At 41.5% G+C, this 23,460-nt stretch overlaps 1 protein-coding gene across 1 annotated transcript; it reads left to right on the forward strand.

Moving 5' to 3' along the window:
* Positions 1–1,015: 1,015 nt before the first annotated feature.
* On the forward strand, positions 1,016–9,535 carry LOC306962408 (uncharacterized protein; the record flags this gene model as incomplete). Its single annotated transcript, XM_079555529.1, has 10 exons — positions 1,016–1,054; positions 1,377–1,566; positions 1,633–1,820; positions 2,565–2,780; positions 3,742–4,081; positions 4,292–4,425; positions 5,780–6,019; positions 6,840–7,001; positions 8,641–8,730; positions 9,356–9,535. 10 exons carry the CDS (start codon positions 1,016–1,018, stop codon positions 9,533–9,535), a joined length of 1,779 nt encoding a protein of 592 aa, XP_079411655.1.
* Positions 9,536–23,460: the final 13,925 nt, after the last annotated feature.

A 23,460-nucleotide genomic window follows, 5' to 3' on the forward strand; every position in this document is an offset into this window, starting at 1 on the left:
AGTAAAATAAGTTTGCGTCATCAGCAAATAAAATACTTGTACTTGTAATGTCGTTCATGTATAATATGAACAATATCGGCCCAAGTATCGAGCCTTGCGGTGCCCTCCAACTGATGTCACACAGGTCTGATCCAGTATCATTTATTTGAACATTCAGATATTCCTTCAGATATTTCAACATTATCATTGGCAAAATATGTATAAAGAGATTGTGCGGTGACACGGTGTCAGATATCAGGAGTGATCTTATATTCATTCAGATTGCACTGTTTGGGCTGTTTTATTTCAATGTCATTTGTTTGTTTCTTTTAATAATAATAATGAAAACTAAACAAACACATGGATCGAACTCAACACCGAGCAACAGATATAGGGAAGTGCAAATGACTTCCTCTGTGGCCAAAAACCGCAGCTTACAATAAACAATCAGGCATGTGTCACCATTTTAACGGACAACTTAAGTGCACTTTTCACTGCTCGGGTGAAATCACTCATGAGGTAACGCAGGGGTAAGTGCTCTTTGAAAGAACCTGGGGATTTACCCTTTTGTGTAGGGAAAGTTTTGGATGGATGGAGGAAGCAGACACAGTGAGATCACGCAATCACACAAAAGGCCCCACAAGGAATCAAATCTGGGACATTGGGGCACAATTTTTTCACAATTTTTAAGGGAATGTATCATTAGTGTGAAGAAATGATACTAGAGAAGTCATTCACAGTGCATTCTCCTGACCACAAGAATGGTCTGTAACTGTTTGGATACTGGGGTGAGTGGTGTTACTAAATATAAAAGCACACACGTGTACAAAGGCTATTTGCAGCCTCTCTGGAGTGGACTTAAGTCTGGCCAAATGTGTCCTGGTCGAGTTACAGAGAGGTACAGCACAGTCGCAGTCTGATTCAGCCCCGGTTCAGTCTGTGAGATCTGGCTCAGTCTTGATTCACTGGAGTCCAACAGCCTAAGTTCAATTCATGCCGTGCCCTGGTTGAGTTCTGTTTTTGTTCACTACGAGGAATGGTCAGAGAAAACCTGTTTCAAGAGACTGACACAAAGGTAAGTCTTTGTATTCAGATAAAAGGAATCATAAAAGAAGTTGGCTCTGAAAACATTGATACCTCCCTATTTATACCGATACCATTATGTTGAAGTCTGACACTGAACAATATAAAACATTTATTCATGCTCAGAAACACCTTTTTTCTCATGCACTTTGACCACACTACTGTACTGTATACTCCCCTAGTGTGTGAGTTCTTCTTTCACTTCTCTCTGTGTATATATGTCATTTGTGTGTGTGTGTGTTTTTTTTAAATTACCAGCTTGGTTTTGAGTGATTCCCTTTGTGTTTGATATTTTTCTTTATCTCTTGTTGCAGACGATGATTGCAGATGTATTGATAATCGGAGCGGGACCACATGCTCTGACCCTGTCCACTCTGTTATCTGGCCCATTTTCTGCTACTCCAACGGGTCAAGGCGCTCCAGAGTCACCCCTGAGAGTAGAGACACCCAAAGTCCCAGCTACAAACAAGAGCAGAGGCAGGAGGAAGGGCAGGACGGCCACAGGTACACTCAAGGAGCTGTTGGCCATTTGGTTAGTGTTACGTTATTCACTTTGTTTTGTATCTACAGTGGGTTTGGTGGAGGCACAATGCCCCGCTGCCGCAGACCCCTCAGACGCCCCGCTCTGTCCCCAGATGAGGCTCTCGGTGGTGGACTCGTACGGGCGCTGGGCTGCCCTGTGGGAGGGACAGTTTGAGGCTCTGAACATCCCTCACCTCCGCTCTCACACTCTGGTGCACACCGACCCATTCAACAAGGTGAAACAATGGTCGATTGGAACAATATGTCATGTGTTTTGAAACTATATACATTTACATACTTCTTACTTAAAGGGGCTAGATGCAAGTTGGCGATTTTATACTCACTACTGCCACCTTAGGTCATACTTGTAACTGCACCTTCTATATTAAGCTCGTGCATGACGACCCGAAGTAACCACTTTTTGAGTGACAGTGCAGGATTTTAGAGGCAGTTGTGGTGAACAGGTCTGGGTTCATACTACTTAGGACATGGCTGGAACATGTAGGGGGAGAAAAATACTTAATATTTTAAACTCTGTGCAGTCCCTTTAACTTGATTTGATTTTGATGTACTGTTGACTGTGAAAGCCTTGCACTTTAATAAGGCTGCATCCTCATGCTCCTCCTTGAACTGCCACCTCAACGTGGTGGTGGGGTTTGAGCGCCCGAATGGTCCTAGGTGACGGGTCAGACAAAGAGCGGTTCAGAAGCCTCTTATGAGAGACCAACAGGTCTTGGTTAGAACCATGAGGCATCCTTCTGTGGACCCACCACCTGCAGAAGGAGCCATAGGGGGCTGGTGCAATGTGATTTGCCCGGCAACGGAAAAGTGGAAGAAGATGGATGGATGGATGGATGGATGGATGGATGGATGGATGGATGGATGGATGGATGGATCCTCATAAGAAACAAGGAAAAGAAATCACAAATTGATGTCTTGTCCCAAATGCTTTAAAATGCTTTGTCTTCGTGTCTCCACAGAAAGCCCTCCAGGACTTTGTGGCTGCATCGAGTCGTTCCTCTGAACTCCACAGTCTGCCCGATCAGGTCTATATCCTGGACGAAAATGCCTATTTCAACGACATGCGCCTGGGGAAGAAGGAGCAGCGGCGCCTGAACGTTTCGACCACCCTGAAGAAGAGCGCGTGCTTCAGTCTGCCCGGGACCAGACTCAGCGTGGACTTCTTCAAACGACAGGTCAAAGTCTGGTCTGAGGTCTCTCTGCACTGAGCTGAATTAACCAAAGAGGGAGTGTGGTGTGTGAAACTGCATCTGCATCGACTCACTGATGAAAACATTAACAGAGGTATGATACGTACTTGTGTGCCACATTTTTCAAAATTAGAATAAAAAAGAAAACCCTCAAGCATGTTGTCGGTGTCATAAAGCTTTTGTTTTTTGTGAGAAAATTCACATTTTCTAACAAAGCATTGGTTTGCTGTTGTTTCGATAAACTATTGCAATGTCACAAGATTTATTTAAGTCCAGAGTTGCATTAATTCCCAATGTCGTTAAAGTTTGGAATCCATGTGTTAGAAAGGCGTCTCATGCTCCCTGAACCCCTATTGTGCAATTTGCGCCCCACGACTCCTGACATAGTCATCTTGGAATATGTCTGTACGATCAGGGAAGTAAAAAACAAACACTGACAGAATATAGAGTGGTCATTCTGTATAATCAGAACCATCTTTGGCCACTTTAAGCTGGACCTGACCAACTGCAGCAGCCCCAGATCCAGGAGGAGAGTTTTTGTTAAGCATTTTTATCAACCAAATCAACTTTTATAGATTTAAGTTGTAAAGTCATCCTTTTGTCAAAAACATACCTGAAATAATTCACTTCATTTATCCCTGGTTTCTTCTTCTACAACTAAAGCCACCATCTCTACTTCCTTGGTAATAGAGCATCATTAGAAAACTCAAAACTGTCAAAACTATTCTCCTCCTCCAAAGTCGTTTCACCGCGGTGCCTTGGAATTTCTGACCTTTTTGATCAGAGTTGATTTGTCTTTATTATGAAAAGTAAAACATCAGTCATGGTCAGGTACCTAAAATTATGTTTTTAAGTCTCTTGTGCATGATACATCCTCTTTAATTCTAAAAAAATATATTAAAAATGGTCAAATCTGCTCTTTGATGTGGTTCCTGTTGACTTTCAGGTAGAACGTTACGACCTGGACTCTGTGTTGCTGAAGGGCACAGTCGAGTCCATCCTCCCCGTGATGCCAGAACAGACAGACAGAGGAGCTCGGAGGAGGGTCGAGCACTTCCGCGTCCGGCTCCAGGACGGGTCCGAACTCAAGGCCCACCGCGTCGTCATGGCAACGGGGCCAACCCGGGCCCAGATGGCCAACGTCCCGTCCTGGGTGGCCGCAATAGAGGAGAGCTACCCAGAGGGGGCGCTGCAGCACACGGTCCAGCTCATGCACCGCCTGCCCCAGGCTCGGGACAGGCTTCGGGAAACGGGACAAGAACAGACAGATGATTCTCAAACGCAAGGTGAATGTTAGAAATGTAAAGTAGGGTGGCTCAGTGGGTTCAGTATGGGCCACCAACGGGAGTCCTCTGTTTTATTTTCATACTATTTATTTAATTCACACGTTGCGTAAAATACCATGTTTAACCACTGTATCATAATGTTTAATGTGCGATCATAGTCGGTTAAATTTCCTCTGAGTCCATTCTTTGGTTCCTTCCCCGCCTCCCTAGGCCAGAGCGTCGTGTCCGCACAGGGACAGAGGGTGATGGTAGTGGGAGGAGGTCTGACCAGCGCTCACGTCGTTTCCATCGCCCTCCAGCAGGGGGCGAGTCACGTCACCTGGGTCATGAGGAAGTACCTGCAGGTAAGAAGAGGAAGTGGGCATCCCAAACAAAGTAACTGAACTGTCAGGGCCAAGATGATGAAAGGCTAAACACGGAGCCGCAAAGTACTTATGTTTAACTCGCTCACTGACTGTTTGAAAAAGGAGAAGTTGGTAATAGAAGCTAACCGAGTTGTTCTTGTTTGCAGATGTGTGTAGCCTTATAAATGGCCTTTTCTCACATGTATTAAAGTCCCGAAAGAAATTAAATCTGTCCTAAACTGGCTTAAAAACAACAAAGTGATATTAAATATTTCCATATAAACTATATGAAATATTTATTCATCTTAAAACCTGTGTTGATTAGAAAACTTTTTAACTTTTTTTTTTTGCTAAGATAATGGACCACTTTATATTATTATGTATTGGCTTAAAGTTACTTACATATTTAGTTTAGCAATCTGTTTTTTAATCAACATTTTAAGCTTTCTTGAGTACGCCAAGTTTTCTTTGTTTTTATGATTTTTATTCTTTTATTTATCATACGGAGAGCAATTTTCCGTGTGCCGCTTGTTTTCTCTGCTGAAATCTGCTACTTGAGGAGGGATTTTAATACATGTAATACTTGTTTTTACCACACGTATAGATAGCTTGATACTGAGTGATTAGACATAATGCACATATTTTTCCTTAAAGGAATAGGCCACCGTTTTTACATACTGAGATATGTTCTTACCTAACCTTAGTCGAGTTAATATATCCCCGTCTGGTCTTTCTCCCTGCGCTCTGTCACGCAAACGGAGCACATACGCAGCCTCTCCCACATGTCATATAGCTCCAAAAAAGCTCATGATAGAAGCTACCAAGCTCTTCCACGTGTTCCCTATTTAAATAAAGTTACGTGAAGTGTTTTCATGTGAAGTATATTTACACAGAAATGTAGCATGTCGATTTTATAAGCAGATAAAAAGGGGCACTATATTGTGAGGCGTAATGATACGAGGAGCAAAACGTCTTTTCTTTGTTTTTATGATTTTTATTCTTTTATTTATCGTATGGAGAGCAATTTTCCGTGTTCCGCTTGTTTTCTCTGCTGAAATTTGCTACTTGAGGAGGGATTTTAATACATGTAATACTTGTTTTTACCACAAGTATAGATAGCTTGATACTGAGTGATTAGACTTAATGCACATATTTTTCCTTAAAAATGTGTAAGTTTGAAATCATTTTTATATCAAAAACATTGCAGGCAAATGCCTCATACTGATATCACATTGTTTTTTGAGATTAGTCCAGGTTCAGAACTGAGTCCTGTTGTTGAGCTCTGGCCTGGTTTAACTTTTTTAAGTTTTCTGAACCACTGCTTTGTACTGTATCCCTTTCGTTTTCGTTTCAGCTGAAGCAGTTTGACGTGGGCGATGTGGAGAGCCTGGTGGGACGGTACTCTCACGTGGAGCATGGCGTTAAAATGGATGGTCGGGCCTTTCTGCGGCAGTTCTACAGCGAGAGCAGCCTCCACAGACGCCTGGCGATGATCCGACAGGCCAGAAAGGGAGGAGCGGTCACCCCTGAGGCCTACTCCCTGCTCCAGCCGTTCATACGGGCGGGGCAGGTGGACGTCAGGACGTACTGTGAGGTAAGACTGGGCCCAGGCTGTGGAAACTAAAAGATAAAAGCACCTTCAGGGCTTGATAGGTTTCAAAAGTCCATATACTTATGGGGTTTATGGGGTTCAGGTACATTAGAACCTTCTGTGGAATAAGAGTGTTTAGGAAATCCCATGATGTAAAATTGGTCAGCAGTGGATCTAACAGTTGCATCATTTAAGCATTAATACATGCAAAGATATGAGATGCAAAGGAAGATATATAAATGCAATTTGTTTATATCATTGTAAAATAGGGTTCGATTCAAAAACATGTGAAGAAGAAGAGCTTTATTTAGGTAAGGGGAGTCTGACAGAAGCAATCGTCTGACCACCATCATGCATCTGTGCACTAACGTAGCAGAGTCCATTGCTATTATTATCATTGTTATTTGTTCTGTTTGATGTTTGTTTTATATTATCTATCTCTCTCCCCCCCTTTCTATCTATCATCTATTCATCTATTCATCTATTCATCTCTCTTAATCTCTCTCAATCTCTCTCACTGTCTATCTTGCTTCCTCGCTCTCTATCTTTCAATCTCTCTTTCTCTCTCTCGCTCTCTATCTCTCAATCTCGCACTATCTCTCTTGCTCTCTCCCTCTCTCTCTCTCTCCCCCCCCCCCCCCCCCCCCTCTCTCTCTAGTATGTTATTTATTTGTAACTCCCGCATAATCTTGAAATTGAGATTCATTTGTGTGGGGCACTGCTAGTCCCCTCCACATGCTGATGATCCCCTGTCCAGCATGCTGATAGTTTAGCTTGCAAACAGGCGTACACGTTAATAAGATGATTGCATTTGTCGCACCAGGTGAGTGAGGCCAAGTGGTGCTACAGGAGTCAGGAGTGGTCCCTGTCTCTCACCACCGGGGGGCAGTGGAGCGGCGATAAGATCTGGCTCGCCACCGGCTGCAAGCTGGACATCAAACAAGACCCTCTGCTGTCTGAGGTCATGAAGGAGTTCCCCATTCAGGTCAGGACAGGGATTTAAATCAAAATCTAATGTAATATTTGTTCTGTTCATATTTTGTGTGTCAAATTCAAACGTAAGAAAAAAAAATCGGAATTGAGTAGGTTTTAAAGCTTTTCCGTAGATGCCCATGGGTTTTGGTTGTGCTGTTTTCCATGTAAAGTATAGGCAATATTTCGCTTATTCCTTCAAAAAAGACCATGAGCTTTGGGTGTTTTGGGCAGGTTTCGTTGCCGACACCTCCCAACCCTGGTCATATAGGACGACATTGTCAACTTGAAAAAAAAAAAAAGGTAAATGGACTCAACTTACACTGCGTTCCAAATTATTATGCAAATTATATTTTTGTGTCAAAAAGGTGAAAAAAAAAATTTATAATAATGAAACTCATGGATGGTATCGTGTCTTGGGGCTCTATGAATCACAGACATTAATCTCAGAGACCTGGGATGATTAGTGTTCAGGTTAAGTCCAGTTAAGGGAAAAACTACTGAAAAAGGATGTTCCACTTTATTATGCAGATCATCATTTTTTAAGCAATATGGGAAAGAAAAAGGGTCTCTCTGCTGATGAAAAGCGTGAAATAGTTGAATGCCTTGGTCTAGGTATGAAAACCTTCGATATTTCATGAAATATTAGGCGTAATCATCATACTGATAAGAGATTTGTGGATGATTCAGACACACACTCCGGTTTGTGCAGATAAATGCACAATATGGACGGTTTCTGCCAGACAAACACATCACATTAAGAGAACAGATGCTACAAAGCAGCATACAGGTATTTGAAGCTGCTGGTGCCTCTGGAGTCTCCCGAACATCAAGGTGTAGGACCCTCCAGAGGCTGCAGTTGTGCATAAACCTTCTATCCGGGCCTCCCCTAAACTGTTAATTGAAGCTGATGAACAGAAACGGCTGCAGTGGCTCAGAAATACTCATTTTCTCACTAGGAATTTTTTTCCACCACATTTAAATGATCCACTACCAGTTAAGGACTTAAAAAATATGCTTATTTAGAAAATCTTAGAAAAATGTCATAATTTGGAACGCAGTGTATATATAGTGCTTTTCTACCTTTGTCGGGCCCAAAGCGCTTTACAGTAAAGAATAAGTCACCCATTCACACTCCCATTCATACACCAGAGTACACAGACACTGAAGGCAAGGTGGGTCTTGTCCAAGGACATAATGACAGGTGGCACCTTTAGGAGCAGGGAATCACACCCGCAACCTTCCTGCTCTACCAACTGCGCCACCGTCGTATTATTAAAAATAATAATAATAATGCCTTACACTTGTATTGCGCTTTACAAGCCTGTATTAACAACATTCTCAAAGCGTTACACTGCCGTCATTATTCATTCACTCCATACACGTGGTGGTAAATAACTATTGTAGCCACAGCTGCCCGGGGGTAGACTGACGGAAGTGAGGCAACCAGTCTGTGCCATCAGGCCCTCCAACCACCACCAACCACTCACTCACTACATTCACAGAGGCTTCTTGGTGTTCCCAAATGGTCTCCCATCCAAGCACCAGCCAGGCCTCTCCCTGCTTAGCTTCTCAGATCTGACGGGTTCGGGCAGAGCAAAGGCAGTGATCATCGGTGATCATTGGAAGTTCATGATGTTTCTCATTTGCAGGTTCTGGATGGTTGGCCGTGTATCACAGACAGTCTGCAGTGGGCTGAAGGCTGCCCTCTCTATCTGATGGGACAGTACACTGCACTACAGGTTGGTCTTTGTTCTGTCTTTGTGTCCCTGACCCAGACACCTCACACTCATTGGAAGTTTTCATCAATGGGACAATAAATGGATCCATGCTGTACAACTGTGTGGATAGATCATTTCTATACTGATATTTGTGCGTACTTGACCTAGTAGCGACCCAGTGGCTGTAGGGTTAACGCTCCAGGATCAATTGTTTTCAAGGTTTTCTGGTGAGAGGGTCCTTCAGCAGCCAAAACCTTCCAATGTGATGGAAAGTATGGGCGCCATGCTGACCACTCATACAGCTGCTGGGTCAAATACGCACTAATATCAACCTTTTTTTGCATAAAAGGTTAATACACCTTTAATATGTGACACTGAAAAGCTAATGCACCTACGACTTCACATTCCACCTCTGTCACTCTATAAAGTTTCAGGTCAAAAGACGAGAGGCCAAGTTTTCCTAAGTTCGCCCAAACTCCAACACACTTACAGGTCTTTCGATCACTGTTGTACGCATTAATTTTTTCACGTTATACTAATGCTAACGGAACCTTGGGAAATAGGGACTAAGTTATTATTCTTTGTGTGTAGTGCTATTTGACATTTCAAATTCTCAATCATCCCAGCCTGTCTTGTGTTTGTGCAGATCGGGCCTCATGCCGTGAACCTGGCCGGGGGACAAGCGGCGAGTCACAGAATCGCCAAACACATCCGGCGACAACTGCAGAAAAACGAGGCCCCGACCGGTGACTCTGATCCAGAGAAAAGTGACAGATCTAAAGCGGAGGAATACATTCAGCAGATGCACGGCCTGCTGTGGCTTTAGTCAGTCCTGGTTTATTTGTAGGAACTGCCCAATGCTCGGAAAAAGAAGATGCGCATAGTGGCTCAATCACTTCTACCTTAACATCACGGTATCGTATCCTTGGGCAACACACTTTCAGGTGTTGGAAAAAAGTACTTTGTAAATCAGCAGGCAGTAAATGACCAGACGTTTATTTTTACAGCTCTTACCTCATGTTTGAACTGCATATTGATTATTATTTTATTTTTGTTGTTAATGTATTTTTACAGGGCACTGTTGTAGCCTTTCCTTGTTGAAATAAAATTTGAAAAATGTTATAAACAATTCTTTTATCTAAAAAATACTTGCTTTACTGTAATATGCATCTTGACCACTAGAGGCTGCTCAAATCCTGTCAAAATTCTGCTCACAAAAAACGCTCCAATCGCTGAGGACAAAGTTGTGCTTTCTTTCATATCACGTGCTGCATGTCTTCAGGCTTGACAGTGAATGAACAGGCCCCATCTTGGAAAGTTTTTTTTTTTTTTTAATTCCCACAAGTCTCTCCTTTTGCAAGACCAAAAGCATATCATGACTCATCATTCCAGAGTACTCCTACGCCTGCTTGTATCTGCCTCCAGACCTCAAAATGCTGTCATAAAATGTGCCCTCCCTCTTTTTTCGGTTTCTCGATTCAATGTGGGCTACTGACTTGTCGGCGCTCAGATCACCTTCACTGGAAAGCAAGTCTGGTAATTGTTTTTAGACTATTTTTTGCTGCTTCGGTCCAGTGCATGCCCGCTCATGGCCTTTTGTGTGCACTCAAAATTGGGTAGAATGACTTTAACTGTCTCAAAGCCACACTGAGGAGCATTTCAGGTTAATATAGGTCACATAAGAGGAACTAAATTAACAATCAAATCTCAAATCATTGGGCGATATGTTACGCAGTGTGGCTTTAAATTCTAAAACCCGAGACACCAACAAAAGCCTATTTCCCCTAAAAGTTTAGGCCACAGCATTATGTACGACCTCTAAAGTCATTCAATTGTGCGGACTGAGATATATTTGACTTGGCAAAAGCAGCTCATCTCCCGGCGAGGATGCGAGGGCTCGAGACGGACTCCCAGCATGCCGCTCTGCAGTTGTGTTTGCTCAGAGTCACATGACCTCACAGCTGTGGACACACGCCACAGACCGGCACAGCTGCGTGTAACCTTTTACAGCTCTGAAATGATCAACATTAAAGTAGTCATGGGGACTTTGTGCCAGTTCCCAAATCTGAGGTTTTCAGGATACTAGAAAAAGAGGAAGTAAGACCGATATAATGCTTCAACAAAGATCTAATGAAACACGTATTCTGGAAACATACATTTGTTTAAAAGTATTCATTATTTCAGCTCATCAAGTAGTAATCTGCCAGTGCTGGGGGATGCCTATCATTTATTATAGATGCACAAATTACTACTGAATTCTGTGATGTTTAGCATTATTTTACAGTTTGAAGGAATTCAGCTCAATCTTAAAACAATATGTCAAAAGCCAAACATCTGTGTGTTTACCCTGAAGTGCGCACTTCGGGAGCGTGCTGGGTCAGTGTACTTTTGGGTATTTGGATTTTCTTAAATGGAATGAAAATAAAAAAATGAAAAAACAAGTTGTTTTTCAATTTTGGTTTACAAATCAATAAACGAAAAATGAAAAAAAAAAAAACAGCCATTGTTCAAGTGAATGAAACGTTGTTTTTAAAGATGAAGCTGATTTTCATGTTTGCACTGTATATTTAATAAACAAAAAACAAATTAAGACGAAAACAAAAAATATGTAACTGGAAGTTGTCATATTTGTGCGCCAAGAGCGCTAAATATAAACGCCTCTTATATGAAGGTGCAGTTTGTGCAAAAACATCTGCCTTGTGATGGGCAGCCTGCGGCTCGAAGTGTGCCGCTGCATCGGCACATTTAGGCCATCCCGAGGCCGGAGTCTGGGGTCTCCTTTGTGCACAGTGAGGCACTGGTGTGAACCGAAGAGAGCAGGATTTTCTCTGTCATCAATGGCCTATTAGCAAATCAAGGGCAGGAACGCATTCACTTTCATCTCAAGTTAGGAAAGGTCTAATGAAAAGTGCTGGAGAGACACGAAAAAATATGATTGATCTAATCAGTTTTACGCACGACTACTGTCTCTCTACGATAATGTCCTTCAGTAGATCAGGCTCTTGACTAACCGTCAATGAACTAAACCAGTGTGGTCAACATCAACAGCTTTAACTCGACAATATGACAACTTCCGATTTGTATTTTGTTTATTAAATACACAGTGCAAACATGAAAATCAGCTTTATCTTTTAAAGGGGGCCTATTATGCAAAATCGACTTTTTCAAGCTTTACATCATGTTATTAAGTCATTCCCTCATTAAAACCATGCCTGAAGTGTTGCCTTGGCACATTCACGTATTTTCGAGTAATCTGTAGAAACTCTGATGGCGGCCATTTTAGGGATAAAACGCCTGATTCCTTCAGGAAACGCCCTCGACCTCCAGGATACGCCTCCGACCTTTCGTCACCAGCCGAGTAACCAACCACTGCCCCTCAGCAGAACCCCCTCCCCGCGGTGTCTAGCCCTAAGATGTAAACAGAGTCATCATGGATGATTAGCTTCATGTGTTGTGAACCGGAGCCACAGCAGACTTTTACAAAGACACACATCAGTGTTTCTGTTACCTAAACACCCAGGATTAAAACCGGTGACAAGAACACTTATTTCAGTGTCTGGTTCTGCGCTGGGAATATAGGGCATTGATGATGCACAGAGCCTCCGGAGAAAGCTAATGCTAAGCTAAACCTCGAGTCATCACGTGAAAACGAGAAATATGCACAAATAAAGTCAATAAAACCACCACACACATAAAGAACCGTTTAACAATGATCACACACGGAGCCTGGCTTGTTGAATTGGAAGTTTATTGCTCACATTTCATCTACAATGGGTCATAGCCGAGTGGTTTTCTCCCGGAGCTAACAAGCTAGCCGCGACAAGCTAACGGGAAAATTCACTGAATACAAGCATATTATGCATTGAAAACGTCACTAAAACAGGCAACTGCTTGAAGCAGCCTTTATGATGATCACACACGGAGCCTGGCTTGTTGATTGTGTAGTTTATTGCTCACATTTCATCTACAGTGAGTCGTAGCCGAGTGGTTTCTCTCGGAGCTAAGGCACTATTAGCCGCGACAAGCTAACAACCTTCACCTTCACAACATTCATTGAAAACAGGCAGCATATTATGCACAAATAACGTCAATAAAGCAGCAACTACTCGAAGCAGCCTTTACGATGATCACACAATGAGCCTGGCTTTACACATTTGTGGTTTATTACAGACTTTTCATCAACAATGAGCTGTAGTCGATTATAACAAGCTAACGGGTAACCTCGAAAAAACATTGTCCACCTGCACAGATAATGTCCGTCTTTTGAATCGTATGGGCTCCTGCAGATCCTGGTGTCGTCCATGGGGGTATATTTAGAGATCCATAGGGCATGGCAGTTACAAAGAGAGAGCCTCCAAACAGCAGTTATTTTTCAGGCAAGAGCCCCTTCCAAGCGTCCGGTGTGGAAGGTTTGTCTCCAAATAATATCCTGTGTGGCCATTGTTCACAAAGTGATAAACAGTAGGTCCTTTCCAACAATAAAAATTAAAATGCACCGATCGTAGTTTCAATACTTGAGACAACGAGCGGAGTGTTGTTGTGATGCCACAGACAGCGTGTGGAGGGGGCGTGTCGGAAAGGGTCAGAGGTTCTTAAAGAGACAGAGGCCTATTTCAAGTCATTTGCTAACGCCATTTTGAAAGAGCAATTTTATACAAGGCAGTTATTCTAATTTACTGCATTGACAGACCAACAGAAGGTTTCGTCATCATTGTAGTGTCCTATAGACTGGTGCTATGTGGCTGAAAAAAGCATAATACCCCCTCTTTAAAACGTTTCATTCACTTGAAGAATGGCTGTTTTTTTCATTTTTTGATTTGCAAACCAAAATTGAAAAACGACTTGTTTTTCCATTTTTAATTTTCATTCCAATGAAGAAAATCCAAATACCCAAAAGTACACTGACCGTGCTGCCTGTGTCTCTCAACCATCAGGGGCAGGAGCCATATAAGCTCATAATGTCTGTAATAAACAGTGCCGGAGTACCCAGAGGAAACCCATCCAGACACGGGGAGAGGAACCTGTTCTTATTTTGAATGGATTACCGCTGTATTTATTGTTAAAGCCGTACGTCTGGGAGTGGGTAACCAACGACGAAGACTGCTTTGGAAACACAGGACGTTTGGAGCCTGGAGGTGTGCAAGTACTGACCACATGAGCACATTCGGGACTGTCTTTTGCTGAAATTACTTCTTCGGAGCGATTGACCCCTCCATGTAAAAAGTACCTGAGCAGTGTTTGCTTTCGTCCATGAGTTTTAACTGGCGCAGACTCACCTGTGTGAATGTATGTGCGTGAGCGGATGGTGGTAAGAGTGAGGGGATGATTGGCAGCCTTGCTTCCGTCAATCTTCCCCAGGGCAGTTGTGGCTATAAGCTTGTCGAGGGAGCAGTGAATGATGATGCAATGTGAAGCGCCTTTGAGTGTCCAGAAAAAGCACTAAAGAAAACCACTTTACCTCTTAACCCCCCGCCTTAACCGAGCACACAATTTCTCTAAGGTTAGTGCTGGATCGAGAGTTGGTTTGTCTAAAAATACAAATAACCCTAATCCTAACCTTAAAGGGGCTAGATGCAAGTTGGCCTTTTTATACTCACTACTGCCACCTCAGGTCATGCGTGTAACTGCACCTTCTATATTAAGCTCGTGCATGACAGCAATTTGGACCTGAAGTAACTCCGTTTTGAGCGACAGTGCAGGATTTTAGAGGCAGTTGTGGTGAACAGGTCGGGGCTCGTTCTGCACATTAGGACATTGCTGGAACATGTAGGGGGAGGAAAATTTCCCTCTGGCTCTAACCTTAATTTGTGTCATGATATCGTTTTCGCCGCAGACTGTCCCTCCGGAGCAATTGATCGAGCATTAACCCTTCTCTAAAGTGTGGCAGAATGTCAGTATACATTGTTGACAGTCCCAATGAGTACAATAAAAAATGTTGCTATTTCGTGTATTTCAGTAGGTTTGAATGAATATAGAGCAATGTCTCAAACATACATAATGATAATATGATTTTGATATAAAAAATCTTTGGTTTTCCTGAAAATTAACGAAAAATATTGATCGAGACAACTCAGGACTCACACATAATACACAGGGACCATTAATTCAGCCCTAAGACCATTTCAGGGACCACTCAGACCAGTGCACAGCGCCCCTAGAGGTCATGGCCCGTCATGGTCTTTAATATCACGGACCAGACCACACTTTCGGCTACAACCACTGGTGGAGACATGGTGCTTTTTCGTCAAATTTTTGTTGCTTATTAATAAAGGTTTCATTACTTTTAATCCATTTTTTGTCTCCTGTTATGCTCAGAGGTTAAGAGGTTGATATTTGAATAATATTGTTTATGCTCAAGCAATAATGGCTGAGCCACCTGTTAACATACATATTAAAATGTACATTAACGGAAAGATTCCGTTAATTTATTAGGACATAAAGGATGTTATGGAACTCGTTCATCAGGCAAATGAGTGAGGAGTTGTTAATGACCATCTTAAAGGCCTTATACCTGTTTTTTGATCACATAAAAGAGGAAGAGAAATAGGAAGCCACTAATTTAGATTCCTTACCTGTAGTTGTAGGATCACAATTTTTCACAGGAGACGAGTATATAGGCACATTCACAACTCGCAAGGTTTACTTTTCGGAGACACTTTCACAGAAATGCAAGAAAAACAAGCCTGTAAGTTCATGAAATTGATGCAATAATTAGACACAGTGTTTTTTTCCCACAAATGTATGAGTTTACATTATACAGAAGGAGGACAAAACCCCTTGAGCTAATGTGAGTGTTGAATTTGTTGTACATTCTCTGGACTGTCTTCTTTAACATCATGCTAAATAAATGCCAAAGCTATACAAACAGGCTGCTTCCAATAGCCTGGACACAGAAGAATATTCTTTATATTTCCTGTGGCAAAGGTCTGATTTCTTTTATATGCACACACTATATTTTTGTTTCACATTGGTGAAACATTTTGACTTCATGTTTAGTTTGAAGATGGCAGTGTGCTCTAAAACACACTGGAAAAACGCGGTGAGGTTTCCCCGTGAGGTTTTGGTGCATTTTAGATTCTGACTGACCACAAAGGTTTCAAGGCCTCACGAAAAATGAGTCCAACATCAGTTTCAGTTCCCCACCACAAAAAGAACACTCAACCATGTTCATGTTCCCACTGCTTTTAAAGTGCAGTAACTTTTCATTGCTTTTTATGGTTCTTGAACATTTTTTGATAGACATGATGATAGCTACATGTTTTGGCAGTCGCCGGAGGAGTCACCTGACATGTATACAGTATGTACCCAAAAGGACCAGTGTTCATTTCGTCGACTAAAATATTTAGTCCTAATTTTAGTCAAAGTGATATTTTTGCAGACTAAAATTGGACTAAAACTAAATTACTGCCAAAGGAGCAGCTCTGAGCTTTGTTCATGAGGGAGCAGCTCCATGAAGCAGAGGAACACAGAGGATTAAATATGATTATAATGAATATTATAATTGCAAAGTCGAATAAATTTGTCTTGAATTTAGTCGACTAAATTAGAATTAGAACTGACTAAACTAACTAAATTAAAATTAAAATATGTAATAATATGTAATATATAAATTAACACTAAAAAGAACCATAAAATTATAGTGTTCTTTAGACATTCATATAAACTTCTCTGAGATACAAAATCTCCACAACAGGGTTATTGTGAACATCAATATCATTTAAACTCTTAAAGCAGTAATAAGCAACTCATGCCCCTAGAGGCCATAGGCGCCACTGCAGTTGTTGTAGCAAGTTGCAATTTTTTTTAAATTTATTAATTGTCCGTGAGAGTAAATACTACGCTGATGGAAAAGACAAAGGGAGAGAGGGATATTGTACATCCAATTACTCAATGGAGATTTTTTCTTTTTCACTCAAACTTGCCTGTAAATACTGTTTAAGTGGCGTTAGCCCACAGTTAGCTTTGCCCGTTAGCCTGTTAGCTCGTCTTTGTGATTCTGTTCACCTTATTCCGGAAGTTCCTGCGTGCCCGCCCCTTTTCTCCTATCAGTTAACATGGGACTGGACAAGTCCAGAAAAAATCAGTCACTACACGAAAACAAAGCCGCGCAGAGAAGCGGTGCAGTGTTGACATGTTGGTGCAAATGAACATTGGACACAAATCAATCTATGAAACATCAGATTTGAGCGGCGAACATTTTCCCTCGTTCTCCATTTAAATGAACGCGATTCGCGCTCGACCGAACTGTCCGGACAACGGAAGTGCCGAGACAAGGCAAAGAGAAGCAAAAGTGGGCGGGGCGGAATAAGGTGAATTAGTGTGTATTGGTTTCTCCGGTCCGGAGGCAGGGGAGTTGTGGTTTTCTGGCCAGAGACACCAGGGGGAGATGAAAGACCCCAATCATCCCATTAACCCTTGTATTACCCCCAGAGGGACTACGGGGAGGGTTTATTAAGGTAAACAAGTTACTTTGTAGTGCTTTAACCCTCGCCTAAACTGACAGCATTTTCTCCAGGTTGGCATTATCCAAATCTAAAAGCATCTTGAAAATAGCGGCAAAAAGACCTATGGGCTATAAACTTTTAGATTTGGGTAAAGCGGAGCTGGAGTAAAGTCACTTGGTTAAGGTTGAAGGTACATAATTGATTTTCCAGGATATAGGCCCTTTATATAGGCCCTTCTATGATGAAAGGCTCAGGTTGATGCAGGTAGTGGAGCACACAATAACTCAACCTTAAATAATGAAAGTTTTCTCTGACATTGGCCTTGTATGTGCAATAATCTCTGTATCAGCTGCACTTTATTAACTCTGAGTGATCGTCTTGAACGCCGACTGTAACAAGTGAATTTCTCCTTTGTGAGATCAATAAAGGTTTATCTTATCTTATCTTATATCTTTTTGTGTTGTGCCCAGTGGGTGACAGCGGGGCGGGGGGTTGCCCACGCCAGAGTACCCGTCTCCGAGGAGCCTGTGGTGGGTCTGCAGTTTTGGCTGAACCTCCCCAGAAGACACAAGATGTCGGCCCCCACGTCCCAGGAGCTGAGGGCGTTGCAGATCCCCCGGTCTGAGTGGGACGGCGTGAGCCTCGCTGTGATCTGGCCTGAAAGTGAGTTGTATACTTTGAACATTCTCACGGAAACAAAAACACAAATGTCACGTATGGACAGACAGCTAACACGATCAGCAGAATCAAAATAAGATGATTAACATGAACTCATTTTACTTCATAGACGAAGTCCGATAAATCGAGGCAGCTGGACATTTCCGGATGTAAATGTTTGATTAGCCAAATCACTTCTGCCAACTTCATTCCCACAATTTTGTAAAATGTTGTATGCTGTACGCCCTCTTGTGCCACAAGAGACACAAGACACAAGTGCGTGGGGGTGTTTAACGTCAAATGGCATTTCCCTGTTGCAGATGCACAATACCACAAATGTTTTTTTCCCCTCCTATTTCCATACCACAGTCAATATGTGGTAGAAGTAAACAAATCTCTCAGCTTAGTAGTAGTTCAAAAATCTCAACTATTCAGGAAAACAAAGTCCAATCAATCAATACTGTGGGTATTTCTAGGCTAGACTTTAACAGACTTTATCTAACTGATTAAGATAATAATATAATTAATCCTTATTGTATTACTGTCGGCATTAATAGCTCTTTTTCAACTGTGGTTCGCTGTTTGATCACACATGTTGGAAAACCATATATGAAGGTTTACTTGGCCAAGAGAAACAAAGTTCATATTATGTTGTATTAGTTTTAGCAGTGGAGTTGTGCATGTTCAGACAGTACATTCATTCATTCAGGACTTTATTAAGGACACGAAAAACACGATTGAACGTATATGTACATGGAAACAGTATATCAGACAAAAAGAAAAGATCTTCAGTGCATCCACAATTTAGATGAGAACCTGACAGAGCTCTTACTGCAAGAGCTCAGAGCTTCAATTGGATTAGAAAGGTCTAATATTGCCCTTGGAGAATATTTCCACTCAGGTAAAAGTCAGGAAATACAAAAAATGATATAACTTTTCTTTGGATTATACTTTAATATGACAGACACAGTCATTTTCAGGATTAAAGATCAATATAGTTCAATCGGATCACTATATTTTCATGACTAAAAAAAACTCTGTCCAAAATTAACTTGTTCTTTAAAATGTTCATAAAATGTATTTATTTTTCTCATTCAGGATGGACCACGGTCATCTATGTTTTAACTGGGACACTTCAAGTCAGTGAGTGCAATATTTTCTCTTCTTTCACATCATGTTTCTTTGCTTTTGTTTATTTTTGACCATATTTACAAAAAAAAAAAAAAAAATGCCACTATTTAAGTTTGTTTGTATAGCACATTTAAAACACCTACAGTTGACCAAAGCACTTCCCAATAACAACACAGAAAAGTGGTACAAAGATGGAACCTCGAGGAACTCCTCAACTGTTTACATTTCTTTCATATTTATTGTATTACTATTAATAAAACTTTTGAATTATTTGCACAAAAACATGACAAACGCATTATCAGCCTTGATGATTTTTGTTTTGTTTGATTTTCACGTGACTGTAACCACAAAAGTGAGTTTTTATTCATAACTGAGACTGGAGAAGATAAACCAGACTTATACTTTTAGACAAACAGAGTAAAGATGGCCGTGGTGAGCAGCAGCAGGACAATCTTGGGTCCAGTCGGGACGGCGCCGTTACAGAGGTCCCCCCAACAGCAGGACCCACCTGGCCATCTACAAGGCTGAGGTACGCAGCCTTTCTCGATATATCCTATAGAAAACATAATATGTAAAGGTTATTAAGAGAGACTGGTTTTCAGGGAGACAAAAGACTGTGAAAGCCTGCCTATCGTGTTTTATATCATAGCTTCATCTTTTAGCTGTTTGACAGGCTTGTGCAGTGTGGCTGTGCTCATAATTCTCCCCCTCGTCGTTCTATAATCACGTTAAATACCATTGTGGACCCCACATTCTGCACACAATCTTTTCAGACTGAAAAAATCTTGTGCGCCCACCTTTATCCGAGATAGTACCACATTGTTCAGCATAGATCTGTTTGTCACACTCTTCCATTGTGAAATCACATTTGTCCTCTGGTTTAAGTGAACATCGACCAGTGTAGCATTTCAGTCCAAATACTGAGGGGAAAAAAATACAGTAGGTCAGGTCGCATATAAAAATATAAAGTCACTATAACGATATAATATAACGCCTTGGAAAAGTTAGTGTGTAACATAATACGGGTTTGGTAAGTTGACTTTGCAATGGAGGCCGAGACAGTATAAAGGTCTTACCTGTTGACAAGCCCATGAGCAAAATGAACGCTTTCAGAAACATCTTAAATGACTTTTGGAGAGTTGATGGAAAAATGACAATCATCAGATGCCGTTCTCTTTATATACTCTCCACCTCCTCTGAACATTAGAGGTAGCTGCGGTCAGTCTTTGCTTCACCACCGACCCATACTTCCTGTCACACAGCAACATTTTATTCAGCATTTTAAAATAAAACCTTCACATGCTTTTTCTGCATCATGTTGACCCTGGTGATGGTGCTTGAGTTCTCTGCAGGTAGACGGGTATATATCATTGCAATATTTACTTAAAATTCCTCCTTTATCCTGGCCCTGATTATTGTGTTGTGGGTCCCTTCCTGCAGCATGTCATGGCGCCACATTGTAGCATCACAGTAAACTGGGTTTGTGGATCCCCCCGTGGTCCTGCTGATGGGCCGTTTCTTTATTGTGGCTGACAGGCTGCTTCGGCCACTTGAGCGTACATGCATAGTCTATAAGTTTCCATTCATTCTCACAGGCTTCATGGCCCAGCTACCTTGACAGTGGCACCAGCGCTGCCCATTGCTGTGTAGACTTTCTCCTGATGGGATTGGGCATGTACATTCGATGGGGTAAGTTTAAAACTTGATGGAGCACTTCCGCATCCGCAATCTGAATTGTTTTTTGTATTATGTGGCCTGAACACATGGGCAACTTTGCAACTGGTATATTTTATAATGAACTCAAATCTCAGTTACGAAAAAATTAAACTAAATTCGAGGTGGGGATGTCTCCTTATTAACACCTTTACTCTTCTAATTCATCTGGTCAGCCATTCCCAAAGTCTTAAATGTCGCGGCCCACATGTTATCATTTCGAAGAAGGACCCCCCTGAGAAAATATGTTTATGGCAGTATTAATGGTGCATGGTTGCCTGATAAACAATATTCCTTCCACCCTTATTTCACTACTTTTCACTCCTTCTATCTCTTAGGCTAGTGGAGATGAAAGCCCGAGAGCTCGTCTTGCTGTCTTGCTTGTTCAATAAAGCTGTTTCACTTTAATTCGAAGTTGTGGTCCTTGTGAGTGAAAGTATATAATAAAACATATCGCAAAGGCTGGAGGCTAAACACTGTTTTTAATTATACATTTGAATACACACATTTCTTTTTTCATTTTTTTCAAGGTACACCTTTTCTAAGCTTATTGTAATTATTATTGTGGCACTTGGATAAAAATTGTATTTCCTGGGGAGACATTTGATAATTAGAATTACCAGACAATTGCCTGTTTCAGCATTTGACAGTAATATTCAGATAAGTAAATAAATATGAAAAGCTTATTTTAACAAACAGTGGACATTTAAAGCTACACATGACCTATTGGCATTTTAGAGCTTTTATAAATGTGGCATTATTGATTATATTGTCACTAACATTTGGGATTCTATTAATTGTCAGAGTGGTTTTACAGATGACGTCAGCCCCCATAGTATAAAAGCCCACCCTGGTTCACTGGCACTTCCTCTGTCGTTCCAGGTCGTTGTTGTGCATTGTGGGTCCAGGTGGAAATCCCTTGTCCATCCACTCATTCTTAAGTTTTGGTGTAGCCACTAACACAGGTTTAATTTGAGCGTTGCAGCGCTTATGTGGGTGTGTGATGGTAGGAGTGCACCTGGCCTCGTGGTTTATCCCTCCCCACGTGATACTCCGTCCAAACGAACCTCTGCTGTCTTGCTTCTTAATTGTTTCCGATAGGGATGCACCGATACCAGTATCGGGTATCGGGCCGATACCACATGCTTGTACTCATACTCGTACTCATTCATGAGGTCCCGATACCAGAAACCGATACCATTTGACGTGCGGCCAGCGCACCTACGAAGCGCAGCTACGAGGCGCACCTACGAGGCGCAGCTCTCAGCTGAGGAGAGAAGAAGCAACAAACTGGAGAATTCTGTAGTGCAAATCCAATAATCCACATAGAGCTGACTTTATTACAGACTGCGCTCTCTAAATCAGAGTCTGTGCTAGATTTAACCTGAGCTAAATGTTGTTAGTGCTGCAGCGTCTGCAGTGTTTACAACATACAGGCTAACGGTGCTAACTCGCGGCTAGCGCAGTTTTGGCCATTCTGACGCCGTTTTAAGCCCAGGGGTTTATTCATCTGAAAAACTAAGCCAGCGACTAAAAAATCCTCAGAAAATCCAAATTAAAGACATACAGCATGTTTATATTGAGCCAAAAGGAGCTGCAGCAGAACAATGAAAACACTGTAGCTTCTCGCTAAGTTACTACAAACACACGAGAAAATCTACAAGAGCTGAAGTAAAGACGAAAAGAGACCATTTAAGTAACATCTCAATACTATTGTTAAATAAAAATACATCAATGAATAAAGCACAGGCATTGGGAGCTTTTGGACATGGGCTTTTCTGTCTATGATGGACAGTGCAATAAAAATAAAAATAAATTATATTGAATGAAAATAAAAATTAAAAATAAATGGCATCAGCACAATTCTAATATAACTGCTCTTAAATGTGTCGCCTACTTTACTTAAGGAAATGTAAATGAGTAAATTTACTAAATACAAACCAATCTGCTGTGAAAAAAGTAAGAATGTTGAAGAAAATGCCTTGTACTCGTATCGGTATTCGGTATCGGCGAGTACTTAAATCCAAGTACTCGTACTCGTATAGGTTTTAGAAAAAGTGGTATCGGTGCATCCCTAGTTTCCGATATTTCATATTGCGCGCTGTAACCGAAACGAACGGACGTTGCAACTCAAGCTAACCTGAACAAACAAACTGAAGGAACAACCGAAGGTGATTGAGTTGAAATGTAGCGTAAAACCTGAAGCTAATGTGAACAAATGAAAGTTCCTGTGAACCCAAATGTCCATTTAACCACCACCGCTCGTACTGCCACGTATACAGTTTAGGCATGTGAGCGAGCTATAAAGTCTGAACTCGCGCAAAGAAAAACCCAAGCAGCTCATCCAGTAAACATTCTTGAACAAGCTATTTCTCAGAATTCATGTGCCTGACATAAATGATGCTTTTATATAAAATCTTTTAAGTGTAAGGGATAGGTGCATAAGTCATGTATGTGCAGTAATTGCAGAGGTCAACCGGAAATGCCAAATCTCAGTGTTCATTATTAAAAAAAAATACATGTCTACTTCTCAGAGCTCAAGAAAAAATTGAAACCTGCCGTGGCCTTTTCAGATTGTTGTGTCCTTTACTTGAATATGCTGTGTTTTCATATGACACAAGTAACACAAAGCATTTTTCAATCACTCCAGACAATAGATACAGACGGCATCTCGTCATAGAAGGGGGCGTGGCTTCGCCGAGGGGGAAAATAGAATCTTTAGAGAAACACAATTTTCCACTCTTTTTTGCCATTTTCTGGTGGAATATGAACTTATTTATCACATAAAAATGAAGTCCAGTGTAAA

This window comes from Gobius niger (assembly GCF_951799975.1).
Source record: "Gobius niger genome assembly, chromosome: 4".
Taxonomy (NCBI): domain Eukaryota; kingdom Metazoa; phylum Chordata; class Actinopteri; order Gobiiformes; family Gobiidae; genus Gobius; species Gobius niger.